General features: G+C 38.9%; 1 protein-coding gene across 1 annotated transcript in view; it reads left to right on the forward strand.

Moving 5' to 3' along the window:
* The window catches only part of LOC122548493 (serine/threonine-protein phosphatase PP1-beta catalytic subunit), a 113,719-nt gene extending 109,762 nt beyond the window's left edge, over positions 1 to 3,957 (forward strand). Inside the window, exon 8 of the mRNA XM_043687219.2 lies at positions 94 to 3,957. Coding sequence (XP_043543154.1) covers positions 94 to 198 — 105 coding nt within the window. The 3' untranslated portion in view covers positions 199 to 3,957. The remainder of the gene's footprint in view (positions 1 to 93) is intronic.
* The last annotated feature ends 16,369 nt before the right edge of the window (positions 3,958 to 20,326 follow it).

Genomic DNA, 20,326 nt, shown 5'->3' on the forward strand with positions numbered 1-20,326 from the left:
GCATGTTTTAATTATGCCTCTTCAAACTTGTTTATGAGATCCATTCATTGCTCAGATAATTTAAGTGAATATGCATTTTATATCTGTTTTTAGATTCTAAAGCCTTCTGAAAAGAAAGCAAAATACCAGTATGGAGGTTTGAACTCTGGCCGCCCTGTTACGCCCCCTCGCACGGCAAATCCGCCCAAGAAGAGGTGAATAGCAAAGACAGCCCCAAGCACCTAATCATTTGTACACAGAGATAGTTACAAGTATACCAGTTCATATTCTAAAGTATGTAACCTGTAAGCACCGTTCAACCATCTGCTGCTGTCTTTGTGAGCCTCAATGCTTGTAAAAAGAAATGAAATAACTAAGTCTTTTTGAAAAAAGGTTTTCCAGTAAATACGCAGGTGTGGCATATTGTAATGTAAATCAATGTAGTACAGTAAACAGTGCATTTTACTTTGTTTGGGCTGGGATGAAGGTCAGCAGATCTACCTAAGGCTGGGTAAAGGCTATCCTTTCAACATTCAAGCTTTATCTGGCAATCCCTTTGAGTCTTGCAATTAATTTACTGATTTGGTTATTTATTTGTGAAATATGTACCTGCAGATACAGATGTGGTATAGGCACCACAAAGGCCTGTTGCAAAAACTATAAAAGCAGTCTAGTAACTAAAGGCCCCATTAAGTTCTACAGAAGTCACACTTAACTGGTGCATGGGATGTCACATGTTGATTCCAGCCTGGTACTATTGCATGACAGAGCTGCAACAGTACCAGCCTGGTTTTCATTTCAGTTATCCTGATTTTTCTTTATAGTTGCACTAAAGACTAGCTTTTATAGTCTTTAATTGCCTTGTGATGATTCTCCACCCTAGCTTCTGACTAGTTTATACAGTATTTAATTTATGAAGTTGTGAAGGAGAAGATTTGAATTATCAAGCTTAAAGTAAATTTAATGCAACCTAGCAGCAAATCTAATGAATTAAGCTTTTTGAAACAGTTAAAAGCCAGAGGAAGGTTCAAGGGAATGAGATTTTTTTTTTTCCCTAGCTCTAGAATTAAATATTTTAATATTGTGTAGGCTTGCACACAACCTGTGGCTCCCATGATTTTCTGATTTTGCGTACGCATGCAGAACCCAATTAGTATCTGAGCTGTTAAACTTGGTGTGTCATTAGTAATGACCTTGTAGGAAGTTGAGCAAAGAGGTTCACGTCTCAAATCTTTTTTAGTTCTAAAGGTCCATCCCAGTCCTGAGAATTTGCATCATTGTAAGTGTGGGGAGAGTGGAAAGGGGATGCTGATGTTTGCTTGTCTTATTTGGAATGCCAGAGAATATGAACCTTACACATTACATCTCCTAAAGGTCTTTTTTTTTTATTAAACCACGATTGCATGATTTACTGATAGATCTGGCAGCCCTTGTTTTGATGGATTTGTGCTTATACTCTGATGATTGAAACTGTAGCTTTCCAAAGGCAAAATTTCGATTGTGCTGCCTTTGAGGGCTGTTCCCTTATTTATGTAAATCAGTTACAATGAAGCCTGAGGGCATTATTCTGTTGAGATTGTTTTGTTAAGGGTGCTGATTTCTGCTGTTTTCAAATACAATCTTAATCCTGATATAAAGATTTTGTTTCTTTTCTCTGCAAAGTGTTGCTGTTTGATCTGTTAACCCTTGCACAGTCATTTGTAGTAGCAAGTCTTCAACTCCTATGAAAATAGGTAGAATAATGTCATACTTTAACTGACTAAACTCATTTTACATCATAACTGAAAAAGATGTGTCATGCCACTTATGATAGATTGCATAAGGTGACTCTTCTTCTCTAATGCTATTTTCTTTAGCTTTTCTTTTCTTTCAATGGTACTGCATCCTTTTAAGAGCAAAGCTTTAGATGTTGCTGTTGCTCTGGACTTTCACCCTGCCAGAGGTGTCATGAGTTTAGGTAATATGTAATATTGCACCATTTACTGTTTTGCACTGTGTGGGAGAGGTATGGTGTTGAGATTTTATAATACCTGAAGTAGGCATTACATAAAAGTTGTAGATAGCCGTATTTATTTCTACAAATCATTTTAAGAAAGATCAATTGAGGATTTAAAAGTGTATTTGGCTTGAAACACAAACTTTTAGCGTCCAGCTTTTTCACTTTACCATTTGAACGCATTTTAAACTTTGTGTTAATGTTTCTGTTTCTCGTACTCTTTCTGACTTGCTCTGTCCTACTCCCATAGAAGATGAATATTTACATTTTAAGCAAACAGGTTTTAAAGTAGTAAAATGTAAATTTAGGACATGAATTTATATATTCTGCTCCCATGGTCCTGACTGCAAGTTCACTAACTTTACCATAATTAGAATTCAAACATATCCCTTTTTATGATTTTATCTGCTTACCCTTGGAATCACTCTTCTTTATAGGCTCTTAATCGCAGTATCCCAAGTGTAGTCTAAGCAACAACTTGTAAATATACCAATTTCTGAAAACCTGCAAGTTATATCCTGGCTTTATATACTCACGCTATTTGATATTACCCCAGCTAACTCTTCAAATATCCTTTTGGAAATTGAAGTAATTTCCATATACTCGCAAGGCATAGTTATGAAATAGCCAAGAATATGGCTTGCATTTATCAGAATTTCATTTGCCATATATCTGACCCATCACCACCTTTCTGTGGATTTTGTTTGTTGAAACCTGTTCTGCATTTCCTATTTTATTATCAATAGAAATTTGCTAACTTGTGTTTGGCTTTGTAGATCTTGGACACGTACAAAAGTTAATCCCTACTAAATTCTACTTGGAAATTTCCCTCTTTTTAGCTTTGCTGTTTTGTAATCTGACACTGCTTCTCCCTTTTCCAACTTTTTCATCAATGTACTAACCATTCTCTTGATTTACTTTGGATTCCTGTGAATTTAACTTCATATTAAATACTGTTTGTACGACACTTTCAGCTTGCAGAGTTCAAATAAGCTGTTACTTGGAGTTACCACTTCTGTATACCTTTTGGAAATATTCAGAAACTTACTGAGTAAGTTATTTCTTCTAAATGAATGTTGGCCTTCGATTTTTCTTTGTAGGCCTGCCTTTGACTTCTGCTTTCGAATAGTTTTTTTGAATAGTTTATCTGGAGGGAGACTGGCCCCACATGTTTCTGATCAGATTCACTGGCACTTTATAACAACATATTCATATATATTTTCTGCTTCACCTCATGTCTCATTAATTCCTCTTTAAAGCCTACTGTTTTGCTCATCAAATATTCAGTCAATTCCTACTGGTAAGTCTTGCCAAATATCATTTGGGATTTCCTGAGTCGAAGCTGTAGGTGGATTGATCAACCCTTTACAATGAATGGACTGCACTTATGTTTTTGTAAAATAAGAAAAAGAAACCTTTTGAGGAAATTGATAATTTCCTTTCCCACCTAGGAGCCTATACCAGATTTTGCATCTGCTGGTTTTGTTTTGAGCCCATTCATTTCATCAGGATCAACTATTACATGACATAAGACTATTTGGACAGTGAAGGTTGTTGAAAGAAAGTCGTACATATGTTTTTGTTCTGGCTTTTGGAAAGAGATTCATACATATTAAATGTTGGAAGAACCCTATTAACAGCAAGTTTTCCAATAACACAAAGTTAAAACATTGTAATAAGATGTACAGCTGTCACGGTATGTAAAACAGCTGCAGAAGACCCATGTATGTTTTCAACAACAGTGGTTGTAGATAAGAATGATATTTAAATTAACTTCTAAGCCTTTTTTAAAAGAAAACTGCCTGTTTTTGTTTGTTTGCTTTGACTATTAAAATTCTTAGGATTTAAATGTTGCACTTCCTTCCTTCAAAGCTTCTTCCAAAGCATCGTGCGACAAAATCTTGTTCTGTGCAAAATTGTTCAGGCTACAAATTTTCAGAATCCACTTGTTTGTCATTTTTGAATAAATTTATAAAAACTTACATTTTGTCAAATGTTATTTATCTGTGTTTGAGGACACTTCATTATGGGAACAAACATTGCATTCCTTTTAAAAGTGCAATCTGTGGACTGACAAAATGGCTATGGTCATTTTAGATGTAAAATTGGGAGCCACAGTGAATAACTGGGAATTAGAATGATTTGTTTATGGTTTGATTATAGTGCACTATCACATACGAATTGTACAACCTTTTGTGTTGATTTATAAACAGGAGTGATAAAACAAGACCAAAGTTGTGCAGATGTGTGTGCTACTCACAAACCTCTGGTGGGCCTTTCCTTCAAAGCAGTTGATTTTTTTTCTTAAATTGATTCAATGTGTTTTGTGCTAAAATGCCCATGTACATTATTAAATCAATTTGAAACCAGAACTTGCTTGGAAGTTTGTGTTGAGGATTAACCCATGTGGATATTTGAACTAGCCTTCCACAGTTTTCACTTGATTTCCGTGTTTGTTAAACAGCTTTAGAGAATGCCATGTGTCAGTGTCTGATTGCTGAAAGAAAGATTAAGGGCTGTTAATTTAGTTTGCCAAACATTCCAATAATTTTTTTTGTTACTCGTGTTTGAATATATTTTGCAGTCAGTACGGAGTCTGCTAACCATCAATTTTTCAAAAGATAGCTTAATATTCTTCTAACCATTAACTAAAAACAAGGTTTTGCTGCAGCTGAGCATTTTTGGAATGATGCAAGCTGATGTCATATTGTTTGTTGCTATGCTTTTCTGTGATCGAGTAAAATAGAGCTGTGTGCGTACATGCAAGCCCAAACACACTCATGTTGGCACAAAGGGTAAAGTATAGCCAGTCAGGTCATTGAAGTTGACAATCCAGTATTATTTTTAAAAATAACATTGAAATTACATGGTAAAACAGGCTACTTGGCACTGACTATTGTGTAAGATCCATATTTGAGTCCTCTCATCACACTTCTTTCTATGCTGTAAAATTCTGGTATGCTCGACTTTTTATTCTTTTTGAAAAGGAATAAGTGGAATATTGTTAAGTTCTGGCCACCTCAGTTCTATTTTGTGGGCCAAAGATGGTTATAAGAATGTTTGTTTAATACTGGAGTTTAATATTGGGGGCTTGGAATGAGGTGGATTGGGAGAATGTATTACCATAGATGCATGAGTGGGTAACTGGAGAAAACATTACCAGGCCAGAAGATAGAAGTCTGGGAGTGGAATAAGTTGCATAGTTCTTTGAAATAAGCAACACAAGAATGATATGCGAATTGCCTGCCTTATGCTTGTGATTCACTTATCCCCATCATAACACCTTTGTTTCCCATTAAATCCATTTATTCTGTATGCCTAAATTGTTCTGCATAGCGGCAGCTTCCACATCTTAAGTATTCTTTGCTTAAAGGAGTTTCTTCTGAATTTCCTATTGGATTTAATAACGGTAAATTTGTATTTACAGTTTATTTTGGACTGCACTCCTCCCCTACCCCCAACTAGTGTTACCTGTTAAACACTTGATTTATTTGTTGCCACGTGTATCTTGTTACAAAATACATTGAAAGGTATTGTATAGAGTTGCCATTCTGCCATAATGAAACACTGAAAAATAAATGAAAAGATAGAATATAAATGCAGAAATATGAAGAAATAAAAGTGTCCAAATTTGTAGTCATTCTTAAGTGCTCCATTATGGGCCTGATGGCCAGGCATGAGTCCTCTTCGCTCCATCATGGCTGGAATGAAAATCACCACTCTTCAACACCATCTCACCTCCACCATGCCCTTGATTGATGTTGCCAATGCAGCAAGGTGAAGAGTTCACAAAACAACGCTGAAGTGATAGATAAGTGACATCATTATTGAGAGAACAACAAAATATGCAAAGTGCATTTGAGGAAGCAATATAAAATTATATCAAAACAAAGACAGCCAATAAGCAGATATTGACACAGACCCAGGAAGGAATGTATGAACCGGAGACCAGGAATAACGAGGTAATAATATGGCAAATGAAGAACAAACTTGTGTAACTTTTGAAAATAGCATGTCATTCAAATTTGTAGTCTTTTCTTGCCACAATGTGGGAATGTCATAGCTAAACACAGAAGATGGGAGCAACAATAAATAAGCTATAAAGAATTTGGAAAAGGGCACCACATCCTTCAAGATATCCCAAGCAAGAATCAGGACTTTGTTTTAAACAGAATGGAATGGTTAGATAAGGTAAACTTGAAACTAATATCCCTAGCAATAAACAATTTATGCCACTGTGCTGTGAGATAGTGATGAATGTAGCATATGTTGGATGCTGGAAGGTACAAATAAATTTGAAACCTGGTTGATATAAATATGTGTATCCTAAGTGGATGACAAAAGTGACAAGACACCTTAAAGCCCATTAGTCTTGGGGAAAATCCATTATTTTCCATGGAATGTAAGAATTAAGAGTAAAATGAAAATATACTAATAATCAGTAACCATTAACAAGAATTCAGAAAAGGAAGTTGCTGTCCAACTTACTCAACTTGAAAAAGATTCCAATAAATGACCCATCAAATGGAGTGTCTAGAACTTCTAAAATGTTTTAATATTTGGGTATAAAAAGTCAATAATTGAACTCCGGTGATTCAAGTGTAAGAAAAGAGGCAGAGAGAGAAGAATTTTAGTTGCAAACTCTCGAGGGCAGGACCAGTATTGATAAAGGAGCAAGAGGTAACGGATCTTTTAAAAATGCAAAACATCTGTACGGCATGTTGGAATGTTAGCTACCAATCCGATTAGTGTTTGTTCCTAAACTACTAAAATTAAATCTAAATGATGTTGTGGTTGTTCGAAATCATGATGCAGTATTTCTAGCAGTTTCCGTTCTTAAACTCGAGCAGAATCTGGAGTCTCCTGTTGAAATCAGTTTTAGTAAATGCTAAACTGAACTCCTAATAAATTTATTATTGGTGTTAAACCTACTTTGTTTTCAATTGTTTATATCCTGTGTAAGGACAAAGTCTTTTTATTTTGTATTCCCTTAAAAATAGGGGACTGAAATGTTTTACAAACAATATTAAAAGAATGGCTGCTGTTTGAAAAGGCGGTACCCTGAAACCTGATGTGAGTATTGTGTAATAACTGTTGGAATAAGCAGTAATTGTAGTTTGAGTTGTAGACTATTTGGAGCCAATAGAGTATACTCATGCAGCTTTTGCTGGCAACAAGAAGTTGATTAGTCAATGGAGTTATCAATGACAAAGACTTTTTTGCCTACCAATAACTGTGTGGTTGGTTTGTAGATAACTGTACAGTTTGGAGCTGGAAACAAAGTAGAGAGAGATGTGCAATTCTTCCCAAGCTTGAGAGTGGCCTCGGTTCTTTGCAGTCAAAACTCCTACAAACCTGAAAAAAAAGTTTATCATTCCTGCAGTGGTTGTTTCAAGCTGTGATGTTAAACGGATAATTCAAAAGACTATTTTTTGCAATGTACCAGCCTTATTGTGCCTCTCGCCAAGCAATTAAAACAACTGGAAAAAGGTGGCTGGAGCCAAGTGCTGGCCAGCAGAAGAGTTATGAGGATAATCTCAACGCTACTTGGAAATAAAGACGACTAAACAACTTGCCAGTAATTTATTTTGCCCTGTCTGTCTGTTTCTATCAGGGGGAGCTTAGAAGGAGATTAGAGTTTTAATTAGAATTATGTGCTGATGGTTTATAACTTATTTACCCATTGCTAGATTCTAATTTCTTTCTAATAGTGGTTCTTTGACTGTTTGTTGGATATCCTGTTTTCGCCCTTTTAACCTACAGGGAAAGAGCTTTGATTACTGAGATTTGACTGTCTTAGCCTCAGAATATGCCCCTTTGTATAGCATCCTTTAGCTTTCATCTATCAGAAGGTTAGAGTGGAGGTATTTGATTTCAGTATTGTTTTAACTCCGATACTGAAACAGTCAACGTCTACAAGCAGCAAGATCTGGGCCATGTTCAGGCTTTGACTAATAAGTGACAAGTAACATCATTATGACACTAATAACCTCCAAGAGAGAATCTAACCTCCTTCCCCCATGACATCCAATGGAACTATAATCGCTGAATCCACCATCAATTATCTGGGCTTACCATTGACCAGAAACTGAAATGGGTGGGCCAAGTAGATATGGTTACTATTACAAGTCATAGGTTTGGAACACTGTGAAATGTAACTCACCACCTGACGACTCCGTCTACAATTCGTAAACCAGAACTATGAAAGAATACTCTTCTATACGAAAACAATTTTTTGAAAAAAACTAGATTAACTTTCCAGTCCAGTGATGCTATGTCAGTTTTGAAGAGGTTGATGAGAAAGCAATGCATGACAAATATTATAATATGGCCTTCGATAAGCCATGTAAAGTGTTGACCCATTCCAGCTACTGATTACAACTGGGAACCAAACCAGAGGAATGATTAGAGCCTTCAGCTTGCAACAAAAGACTGAAAAGATTGATGAATCTGTTTAAAGAGTAAATGATCCATGGGAATCAATTCAACTGCTGGAAATTAGTAACAATATTAATTGTAGAGTGGATGATCGTGACAAAGGCTGAGGGGCTTGTTAGTGTGACTTCTCTTAGCACAGCTACACGTGTATTACTTCTGGCTTTTTTGTATTAAAATTGGATTTCAACTTAACCATTAGAAGGCAATCGAATAAATAATGAAACAGTCTCTTAGGAGCATTGAAATTGAACAATACAGTAAAAGAGATTTATTGCTGAAGCTTTACATCTTGCATTCATCAGGACAAAAGAAAGAATGCCAATTTCAAATTGACAACAAATTTTCTCTAGGGGAGAAAGGATGCTTCTTGGTTGGCAAGTGGACAGAGGCTTTGCCAAGAAGGAATGCAAGATGAAAAGCTTTGATGCAGACTGGTAGACATCTATATATGGACTTTTAACAAAGTTCTGCATGATAGACTGGTTACTGAGATTAGATCACATGGAATCCAGAGGGAGCAATCCCACTGGATGAAAAATTGGCTTGAAGGTAGGAGACAGAGGGATGCTTTTCAGATGAGAGGCCCATGACCAGTGGTGCTTTGCACGGATCTATGCTGGGTCCACTGCTTTTTGTCATTTATAGAAATGACTTGGATGTGAATACGGGAGGTATGGTTAGTAAGTTTGCAGATAACACCAAAGTTAGTGATGTAGTGAACAATGAAGAAGGTTCTCTCAAAGAATATCAGGATCTTGATCAGGTGGGCTATTGGGCAGATGGAGTTCAAATTAGATGAAGGTGAGGTGTTGCATATTTATAAGACAAACCATGCCAGTACTTGTACAGTGAGTGGTAGGGCCCTGGGGAGTGCTGCAGAACAAAGAGACTTAGTGTTATGAAGGTGCTGGGGGAACTATACCTTTGAGAGTTAAGAGCGACCAGGACTACCTGACAGCATCAAGTGTTCTGAACAAGATCCAATGTAACATTTGGTGGAACAACTAGATTGGTTGGGTTGCCTGGAGACAAAACAAAATTCAAATTCGGCTAATCAGTTTAAATTATGCCCCAAAATACCCAACCTCAATCAAGTTTGAATTTAGTATTTTGACAATGTTAACACCAATGAAATGGTCTGATGCTTTGGAGTATAAAACCGAAAGAAAATTGAACAGTTGGAGGAGAACCGCCAAAAGACCAACAGATGTAGGCTGCTAGTAAGAACTTTTTGAGAGGTACCTGTCTGGAGAAGGAATCTGCACAGGAACAAAATCGACTCCAACCTGAAGAACAAATCTACAGAGGAAGATGCCAAGAGAAGATTCGGCAGCTGGTTGGTGTTCAAATTTGAATTTTCTGTAAATTTTAAATGGTTGGGGGTGGGGAGGGGGAGGGTTTATTGGACTAATATTGTAGAGGGGAAGGTAAACAATAGGTTTAGATAAATGAGTTGTAAACAGGTGTTGGTTAATTGTTCTCTGTTAGACTTTAAACAAATTTAAAGTTGTTAATTTTTACTATAAATAGTGACTTTTGGCATCGTTCTTTGCCTCAAAGTTTAACAGATTACAGCACGCGTTAAGTAATTTCTGTGTTGCAGGTTTAAATTAAGGGGGGAGGTTTAACCCTGTGTTGTAACAGTTTGGGGAATCATTATTAGGATTGAACTGGTTTAGCCAGATTTGAATAGATTGGGGATATGAAAAATCCCAGCAGATTTAAACATTTACAGGTTAGTGTCCTAAATCTTTAAATAAAAAGTGGGTAAGACCATGTGTTTAATGTTGTCAATTTCTGGTTGATTAAATTAAAGGTGAGAGAAATGTCTCTTAAAATTACTCGAGATTCTGGGATTTGAAGGTGATTCTCAAATATGCCAAGAAAGTTTAGAAGGAAAGGAAAAGGCCATACTTTTAGAATTAGCAAATAAGTTAGATTTGGGTTTAACCAAGGACAAAAGTAAAGCTGAAATTGTAAGGGAATTACTCAAACACTTAGGTGTGTCAAAGAAACAGACAAGTACAGTAGAGGTAGAAAAACTTAAATTACACTTGAGGAAAATGGAGTTAGAAGATAAAGGGAAAGAGAGAGAGAAAGAGGAAAAAGACAAGAAAGAGAGACAAAAAAAGAAAATTTGAACTTGAGAAGTTGCGACTTGGTCAGCAAAGTCAGGTTAACAGCATGGAGATTGAAAGAGAAGGTAGTGATATATGCAAATATGTCAAAACTCTGCCACATGTTGATGAGGAAGATGAAGCCTTTATTTCATTTGAAAAGTTGGTTAGGCAGATAGAGTGGTCCAAGGATTTGTGGGTAATGCTACTTCAGACTAAACTGGTAGGCAGAGCTAGTGAGATATTTGCCGCACTGTCAGATGAGGGGTCAAGAGATTATGCAGAGGTTAAACAGGTTATTTTAAGTCCTTATGAATTGGTACCAGAAGCATATAGGCAGGGGTTCAGAAATATAAAGGAGGGACCAGGTCAGACTTGAGTTTGAAAGAGTTAAACATAATCATTTTGATAGATGGGTGTGTGCTTTAAAAATAGATAGGACCTATAAGAGACATTATTCTGTTGGAGGAGTTTAAAAACTCACTTCCAGAGGTGGTAAGAGATCAGGTGGAGAAACAGCAAGTTCAAGAAGTGAGAAGGACAACACAATTAACACATGAATACATGTTGGTGCATAAGACAAGCTTCTGGCCAGAATTTCATCCTCTGAGGGATAGGAGTTGGGAAAGGGGGAGATCCTACACTATGAAACTAGGAATAGACAACACTGGTAAGAGTTTACCACAGGTTAAAAAAGAAGCCCAAGAGGGTGGAAGGGAGGTGAATGGTCTCAGGTGTTTCCATTGTAATAAAGTGGGATACATAATGCCACAGTGGTCGTTAAAGAAAGGCACTGTGGGAAAAGATGGAAAAGAAGCTAAGCTAGTGGCATTATTGAATGCAGTAAAGGAGACCCCAAGAAGAGCTGAGGAGCTGCAGGAGAGTGCACAGGGGCTGGCTATGAAGCTAGTACCTGATCTCTAAAGAATTTTCTTCTGTGGGTAAAATTTACTCAGGAAGAACAGGGTGAGAAGGACAGGAAGTTATAATTTTGAGAGATATAGGATCTAGCCACTGGCTGATAGTAAGCAATGAGTGAATGTGCACTCTTTCTGATCTGTTGCCCAAGAGTGTAGTAATTTGTGGGACTGATGGACAGAAATTTAGCGTTCTCCTGTGTAAGATCAAGTTGGAGTGCTATCTCAAGACTGGGGAAGCTACAGTGGGAGTGATTGACAGAGTATCTGTTCCAGGAATTCAATTTGTTCTTGGGAATCATTTGGCAGGATCCAAGGTGGGAGTGGCACCCCTCATTGTGGAGAAGCCCAAGGAAGACCAAGAACTGAGGAGTTAAAACAGAAATATCTTGGTATTTTCTCAGACGTCTAGTAACCAGATCCCACTACCATAAGTCACAGCATGAAGCAAAAACTAAAGAGAGAAATGAAGGAGTTGAGATTTACTTAGCAGACACCCTGTCTGACGTAATGGTGCAGGAAAATCTTGAACAGGCAGAGTCAGAACGAAGTATTTAGTCCTGAAAAGCTAAGGGACTTTCAACCTCATGACAAGACAATAAAAGATGTACATATGGATGTGTACTCTGAAAAGGAGGCAGAGAATATTCCAGAGTATTATTACCTGAAAGATAGAATCCTGGGATGGAAATGGAGACCATGGTAGGTTAGTGCAGGGGAGAAATGGACCAAAGTGTACCCGATTGTGTTGTCGGCAGCATACAGACAGGAGGGTAGCACATGAACCACCTGTAGGAGATCACCTAGTAGTTAACTTTTGCCGTACATGTCATACATGCCAAATGGTAGGTAAGCCATAGATGGTAATAAAACCAGCACCTTTGCCAATTCCCACATTTGAAGAACGTTTCAAGTGGGTTATAATTGATTGTGTAGGTCCCCTCCCGAAAACTAGAAGTGGGAACCAGTACTTGTTAACCATAATCAATGTCTGGAGGCAATTCCATTATGGAGTATCTAGGTAAAAAAGGGTAGTAGAGGAGTTAGTAGCTTCAGACGGTATGGGCTACCCAGAGAGATTCAGTCGGACCAAGGTCAAATTTTACTGCTAGGCTGTGTAAGGGCGTTATATGTAGCTCAGGTATATAGCACTTTAAATCCAGTGTGTATTATCCTAAAACCCAGGGAGCTTTACAAAGGTGACATCAGACCTCGAAGACCATGTCGAAAGCATACCGTCAGGATTACCTAAAGTAATGGGATAGCTGTATCCCATTCGTATTGTTTGCCATTGGAGATGCCCCAAATGAATCTACTCAGGTTCACTCCCTTTGAGTTAATATTCTGGTATGAAATGAGAGGCCCTTTGAAATTAATTTCAAGAAAAATTGACAGGACCAAAGTTGGAGATCTCACACTTAGATTATGGATCGGAGGTGAGGGAGAGACTAAATCGAATTGGTGAATTAGCTAAACAGTATTTAAAGAGGGCACAGTATAGAATGAAGCAGGTGGCAGATAAAAGCTCTGAGACTCAATGTTTTCCTGAGGGGATGACGTATTAGTACTGTTACCAGTGGTAGGAGATCCCATCAAAGCCAAGTTTAGTGGTCCCTATCAAATTGAGAATAAGTTGAGTCAGATGAACTATCTAGTAAAAATGCCAGATAGAAAAAAAAAGGTGTCAGGTATTTCATGTGAACATGTTGAAACTGTATTATGCTAGAGGGAAAGAACTGAAGAAACAGGTGTTAGTTACTGCCCCACCGTGAAGAATCAAATCCAGATGATGTGAATTTTGATGTGCCTCAAAATAGATTAAAAAATGAAGTCTTTGAAGAGTTGGGATAGGTAAGTAAACTATCTGTCTTAAGAGCATAGAACACAGTTGAAAGATTTGTTACTGCAGTATAAGGACATATGTAAGAATCAGTTGGGGAGGACTGTTGCGATTGCACATGAAGTAGACATAGGGAATACTGTTCCACTAAAACAACACCCCTATTGGCTTAATCCTTTCAAAGCCAGACAGGTCCAGAAGGAGATGGATGCCATGCTCGATGACAATATCATGGATCGAAGCCAGAGCGAGTGGAGTTCACCAATTGTCTCAGTTTCCAAAGTGGACGAGACTCGACGATTCTGCTTAGATTATTGGGTCAATACCGTTACAAAATTGGACTCATATCCAGTTTCGAGATTGGAGGACTGTATCGAGAAAGTCTGACAAGCCAATTACATCACCAATTTGGAAATTACTGTGTGATTAGTGGCGGGTACCTTTATTAGAGACGGCAAAATAAATGTCTGCATTTGTAATTCCAAATGGGCTATTATCAATTTAAAGTGATGCCCTTTGTAATGACGAATGCACCTGCCACATTCCAAAGACTCAAACAGAGTTGTGGCTGGGTTAACAAACTGTGCAGTCTATTTGGATGGTGTAGTGATCTTTAGTAAGTCCTGGGGAGATCACATGGTACAGTTGGCAGAGCTCTTTGAACGACTATGAGAAGCAAAACTGGTGATAAACTTAAATAAAACTGAATTCGTGAAAGCAGAGGTGACATTCTTGAGACATAACCGGTCAAGGAAGGTTGACCCCACAGAACCAAGGATGAAGGCTATTGAGGAATTTCCACAGCCAACCTCAAAGAAAGTGGTGCTTTCATTCTTAGGACTCAGCAGATTGTATCGGAAGTTTCTTCTAAACTTCAGCAGTGCAGTGGCATCATTAACCGATTTTCTGAAGAAGAACACACCGTTTTGGTGGATAGAACAATGCCAGGAGGTACTAAAATTTTTCAAAAGCAATATTAACCACCAAACCTTTCAAAACATTTTAAAGTCGTCATTGATGCTAGTGACATAGGAGTTGGAGCTGTGCTGCTACAGGAAGATGAGGATGGGATTGAGCAGCCAGTTGGTTACTTTTCAAAGAAACTCAATATCCACCAGAGGAAATACTCCACAATCAAAAAAAACTATTGGCCTTACACTGCTTGTGACATGCACGTTAAAATGTGTTGGAAATAGTTTTGTACACAGATCACAATCCTCTAACAGTCTTAGAACGTTTTAAAGACCAAATTATGAGACTATTTCATTGGAGTCTTATGATACAAACTTTTAATGTAAAATGTGTCCATGTAGTGGGTCGTAAGAATGTAATCGAAGATGCGTTATTGCGGATTTAACTGATAAAGTTTAAATGAGATTTGTATTTATCCAATGTTTTAAGGTGAACTTAGATTAAAGTTATCTATATGTTATGCTAAAGTGTTTAAAGAATAGAAAAGAAAAGAAGTCAACTTCTTATTCTGATGGTTCATTTTTTCTTGGGGAGGGGGTGTTATGAAGGGGTAAGGAATACTATACCTTTAAGAGTTAAAAGCTCGCACAACTACCTGACACAGCACCAAGTGTTCTGAACAAGATACAATGCAACATTTGGTTGAACAGTTAGATTGGTTGGGTTGCCTGGAGACAAAAAAAAATTCAAATTCAGCTAATTGGTTGAAATTATGCCCTAAGATACCAAACTTCAGTCAAGTTTGAATTTACTATTTTGACAATATGAACACCAGTGCAATGATCAGTTGCTTTGGGGTACAAAACCAGAAAAAAATTGAATAGTTGGAGGAGAACTGCAAAAGGTCAACAGATGTAGGCTGCTAGTAAGAACTCTCTGAGAGGTATCTGTCTGGAGAAGGGAGTCTGCACAGGAAAAAAGATAGACTCCAACCTGTAGAACAAATCAACAGAGGAAGGTGCCAAGAGAAGACAGCTGGTTAGTTTTGAAATTTGAATTTTTCTATAAATCTGAATTGGGGGTTTTATCAGAATCCTATTGTAGAGGGGAAGATAAACTATAGGTTTAGATAAATGAGTTGTAAATAGGTGTTACTTAATTATTTATTAAACTTTAAAAATTAAAGTTGTTGGGGGGGATTCAAGATGGCGACTACCCAGTAGATCTGAGTCTGCAGAGCTCTGCCTAGGACTGAGGCAAAGTGGGGTGCCCACCTTCACCTCACCTGTTAAATTACTCAAAATAGCTTTTGCCCATTTTGCATCAAACTTTAACAGTGTGGTGCTTTTTAAAAATGACTAGGGGCAAAAACACTCTCAGTTCGCAACAGGCAGGGACCGCTCCCCCACCCTCATCCCCTCCCGCAGCAGCAGGGATGTCCGCGGCCACCTCAGAGGACTTGCCTGCGGAGGCGACCCAGATCTCCGAGATCATCAAACACCAGGAAAACATCGACACATCCATCAAGGAGGCCCGGTCCAGGTGGGAGTCAATCTCGGTCATGCAGTAGAAGCATGACCGAGAGATCAAAAAACTCGGGCAACATGTCAGAAGGGCGGAGCAGCGAGCTGCGGCCTCGGAAATCAAGGTCGTCGGAAAAATATTCGGTTGCTGGGCCTTCCCAAAAGGGAAGAGGAATGCCAGCTTGTGGATTTCTTGGAGCAATGCCTCCCACAGCTGCTGAAAGTCGGAGCTAGGCCGAGTGCGGGTTGAGCGGGCCCACTGGATTGTTGTGCGCAGGCCAGGGTTGGACCAACGCCCCTGCCCGGTTTTAGTCCGACTTCAGTGTTACAGGGAAAAACAAATGCTGCTGGAAGTCTCCAGAGTCTCGGGGAAGGATCCCCATGCCATGATGTACAAGGGCTCCAAGATAATGTTGTTTCAGGACTTTTCTCCGGTTGTGGTCCGTAAGAGGAGAGCATTCAATGAGGCGAAGAAGCATCTGAGAGACTTAAATATTCAACACTGTATGCAATATCCGGCAACGCTGCACTTCAGTCAAGGAGGATCTGTATTTAACTTTGGATCACCAGAGAAAGTAAAAGAATTCGTGGATGGGACTTGAAGTGTATGGATAATGCCTTTATTTGTTCCCCCCCCCCCCGGCTTATCCTTTCTTTTTCCATCTTTCTCTTGTCCGTCCTTCCTTGGGGGTGGGGGTGGGGGAGGGGTGCCTGTTCTTTTATTCATTCTTTGGTCTCTTATATATAGCTTGTACGGCTTATTTGATTCTTGGGGGATGTTTGAGTGAGGTTTTCTTTCTTATTTTTAGTTGTCTAATACTTGCTGGGATTGTAATTTCGTAATTTTATATATCTCTATCTTGTGTTGTTTTATTAAACGTGTCTAGGTGATAGTGTGGGGGTCACCCACTTTTAACTCCTGTTTTATACGATACTGGAATTTATTTACTCCATTTTGTAATGCTTGGACCAAGGGCAGGGCTGTAGCTGGGAGAGGTTATGGAAGAGTTATTGGAAGGTAGTAGTGCCCCCTATGAGCAAGGGGGAAAGTCTCTTTTTAGATATGCTTTATGTTATTTTTACTTAGGAGTAGTTTTTAATTGTGTTGATTTAACTGTTTTAAAGAGTTTTTTATATGTGAATTTTTTTGGTCTTTCTTCAATGTCTTTTGGGTGGGGTTCTTCCTCCTGGGAGGTCTCAGGCTTGCCTGGACGATCATGGCTAGCCATTTGTTTAGGTGGTGCACCTGGAATGTCAAGGGGAGCCATTCGCCAATCAAAAGGAAAAAGATGTTATCAAGTCTTAAAAAAGAAAGGGTTAATGTAGCTCTTTTACAGGAGACACATCTACTTGATAAGGAGCACTCGAAGCTGCAACAGGGTGGGTTTGGCCAGGTGTTCTTTTCATCTTTCAGCTCAAAGTAGGGGAGTAGCCATTCTTATTCGGAAGAGTCTTCCCTTCCAAATGCTAAGCCAGATAAAAGATGAGTCTGGATGATATATATTGATTAAAGCCCTAATATATGGAGAGGAATACGGGATTTTGAATCTTTATTGCCCCCCCGGCACACCCTTTTAAATTAGTAACAGAAGCGTTCTCTAAGTTGATGGCTCTCTGGGTCCACCATACAATTACAGGGGGAGATTTTAATTGTATTATTGACCCAGGGACGGACAGGATACATAGGAGCTCAATGGGCATATCTCTGAGATCTAGGCAACTGGCGGATCTGAACAGGGAGCTAGGACTGGTAGATGTGTTGAGGTGTCTCCATTCCCAGGGTAGAGACTTTACTTTCTATTCTAACCCACACAAGTGCCATACCAGAATCGATTTTTTTTTTGTCCCTTCGACCCTTTTGAATTCGATACTGTCTTGTGATATAACTATCTCTGATCATGCAGCAGTATATATGGGAGTTAAGACTAGTAATGATGGGATAGGGCCCTGACATTGGCATATGGATCCTTTCTTATTGAAGGATAGCAAGTTCAGAAAGTATTTTTCACAGGAATTTAAAACCTTTTGAGATATCAACTCAGGCACGGCCAGTAACCCTTTGGCGATGTGGGAGACTGCTAAGGCATACGCGTGAGGCTTGGTCAGTTATATTCTGCGACTCAGAAAAGACAAATGGGAGAGCAACTGCGTCTGTTCGAGGCTTGCCTGAAGGCAGCTGAAACTTTGTATGTTGATGGGCTCTCCATTACTAAGCTACAGAGAATCACAGCCTTTAGGGTAGCCTTGAATATCTTGAGGGAAATATTATTTGCAAAGCAGAGATTATTTGAATACGGCGACAAGCCTGGCAGGTATCTAGCGTACCTTGCCTGAAAGAAAAAGGCTCCCCAAGCCACTATGTCTATTAGAGATGCTGGTAGCCTGACTTGTAATCGTAAAAAAATCAAAATCGCTTTTAAAAAGTTCTATTTTGAATTGTATCAGTCGCAGGACTGAGAGGATAGAACTAGGAAGATGGAGAATTCCTTTAACAAACTGGCCCTTCCGGGCCTAACCTCAGAGCAGATGTCGATCTTGAATGCCCCCTTGACAACCCCGGAAGTACAGGACACGATTAGGCAGCTTGAGTGGCAAAGCGACTGGACCAGACGGATTCCAGGCTGAGTTCTATAAAGAATTTATAAGGGAACTGGCTGGGCCACTCATAAATATGTATAACTATTCACATAGTCAGGGCTGCCTCCCGCCTTCGTTGAGAGAAGCAAATATTTCTCTCATTCTCAAGAAGGGAAAGGCCCCAGAAGATTGCTCTTCATATAGACCCAAATCCTTGTTAAATGTGGATTTTAAAATTCTCTCAAAAATGTTAGCATTAAGACTGGAGAGGGTTTTACCATTCATTATAAAATAGGACCAGACAGTGTTTATAAAGGGTCGCAGGTCAACTAATAACTTTAGAAGAGTCTTAAATATGGTACAAGCCTGCCAACAGGGAACAATACCGGGTTTAGTTGTCTCCCTAGATGCAGAGAAGGCATTTGATCGGGTAGAATGGCCATATCTTTTTTATACGCTGGAATGATTCAGTGTTGGAGAGGTCTTCACTAAATGGGTTTCAGTATTATATAATGATCCCAAAGCAGCGGTGATCAGCAATGGTTTAAGCTCGGATGGCTTTAACGTTGGCAAAGGCTGTCGCCAGGGATGTCCTCTCTCACAATTATTATTTATGCTAGTGATTGAACTACTAGCAGAAGCTATACGAACTGATCCTAACATAACGGCTGGATCGGGCAAACACAAAATTACTCCTATGTGGATGATGTTCTCCTTTTCTTAAGTGATCCTTTTACATTTGTGCCCTACTTAATTCATGTGGTCAATTTATTTGGTATGTTTTCAAGTTATAAAATCAATTTTATGAAATCGGAGGCCATGCCGGTGGGAGGCCTTGCAAGGGGAGGACTGGACTTTCCGGATTTCAGGAGGTACCAGTTGAGCTCCCTATTATCTTATGTAGCTGATTGGGTCAATCTTGTTAGATATTGAGACTTCCCAAGCAAAATGTCCCCTCATCAATCTATTATTTATGGACAAGATGAGAGTTATTATGGATTATTGTAAAAACCCTATTGTTTTAAATACAATTAAAGTCTGGAGGATGATGCGACAAGATGAGGGTAACCTGCAAAAAACCTCCCCTTATATCCCCATATTGGGAATATTGGGATTCCAGCCAGGGCTGACCGATGCCACATTCAAAATTTGGGAGTCCAGAGGTATCTCCTATTTGGGAGACCTGTTCGAGGGAGGGTTCATGATGTCCTTTGAGCAGCTGCACCAGAAGCTTGGACTGCCTAGCAAGGACATCTTTCAGTATTTCCAAATACGAGATTTTATACAAAAGAGACCACACTGATAGTCAATCCTTACAAATCGAATAGAGAAGGGAGAGTGCTTTGACCGATGGGGCTGCCCTCGGTCAGTACTCTCTACCACTCACTATGCAATAAGGTATCGCAGGACATGGAATGGTTATATAAAACCTGGAATCAAGAATTAGGGTTGGAAATCTCTTTAGAAATGTGGGAGAACATCTGCGAAAATACCAGGAAGATCTCTATCTGTAACAGGACTCAAGCTACTCAATTGAAGATACTTCACAGGGTTCATATGGCACCTAAATGACTCGCAAAGCTCAAGGCAGGAGCATCACCAATGTGTCCCAAATGCAAAATCCAAGTTGGTACTCTCACGCATTGACTGTGGACACGCCATAAGATCTGCAGGTATTGGGTCAGAGTAGCAAATGTCTTGACAAAGATTTTGGAAAAGGAGATTGGATTGGATTGGATCCAGTGTCCTTACTTTTAGGTTCCCCAAATTTTCCCCCTCTAGACGTATACGGGAGGAATTATTTACTATTTTTCCCTTTTGGGCAAGGAAAAATATTTTAGTGAATTGAATATCCGAAAGTCCCCCAGGACTTTTAAATTGGCATAGGATAGTCATGGAATATATCCCCCTTGACTTCCTCATGAATATGGTACACCAAAAAACGGAATTATTTTACAGAACATGGCAGCCCTTTTTGAACTACACCGACACAGATATTTCACCATATTGTCCAGGGCTTTTGCTTA

This window comes from Chiloscyllium plagiosum, unplaced genomic scaffold (genome assembly GCF_037043375.1).
Source record: "Chiloscyllium plagiosum isolate Xiang-an unplaced genomic scaffold, Cpla_swu_hap1 HiC_scaffold_3, whole genome shotgun sequence".
Classification (NCBI taxonomy): Eukaryota; Metazoa; Chordata; class Chondrichthyes; order Orectolobiformes; family Hemiscylliidae; genus Chiloscyllium; species Chiloscyllium plagiosum.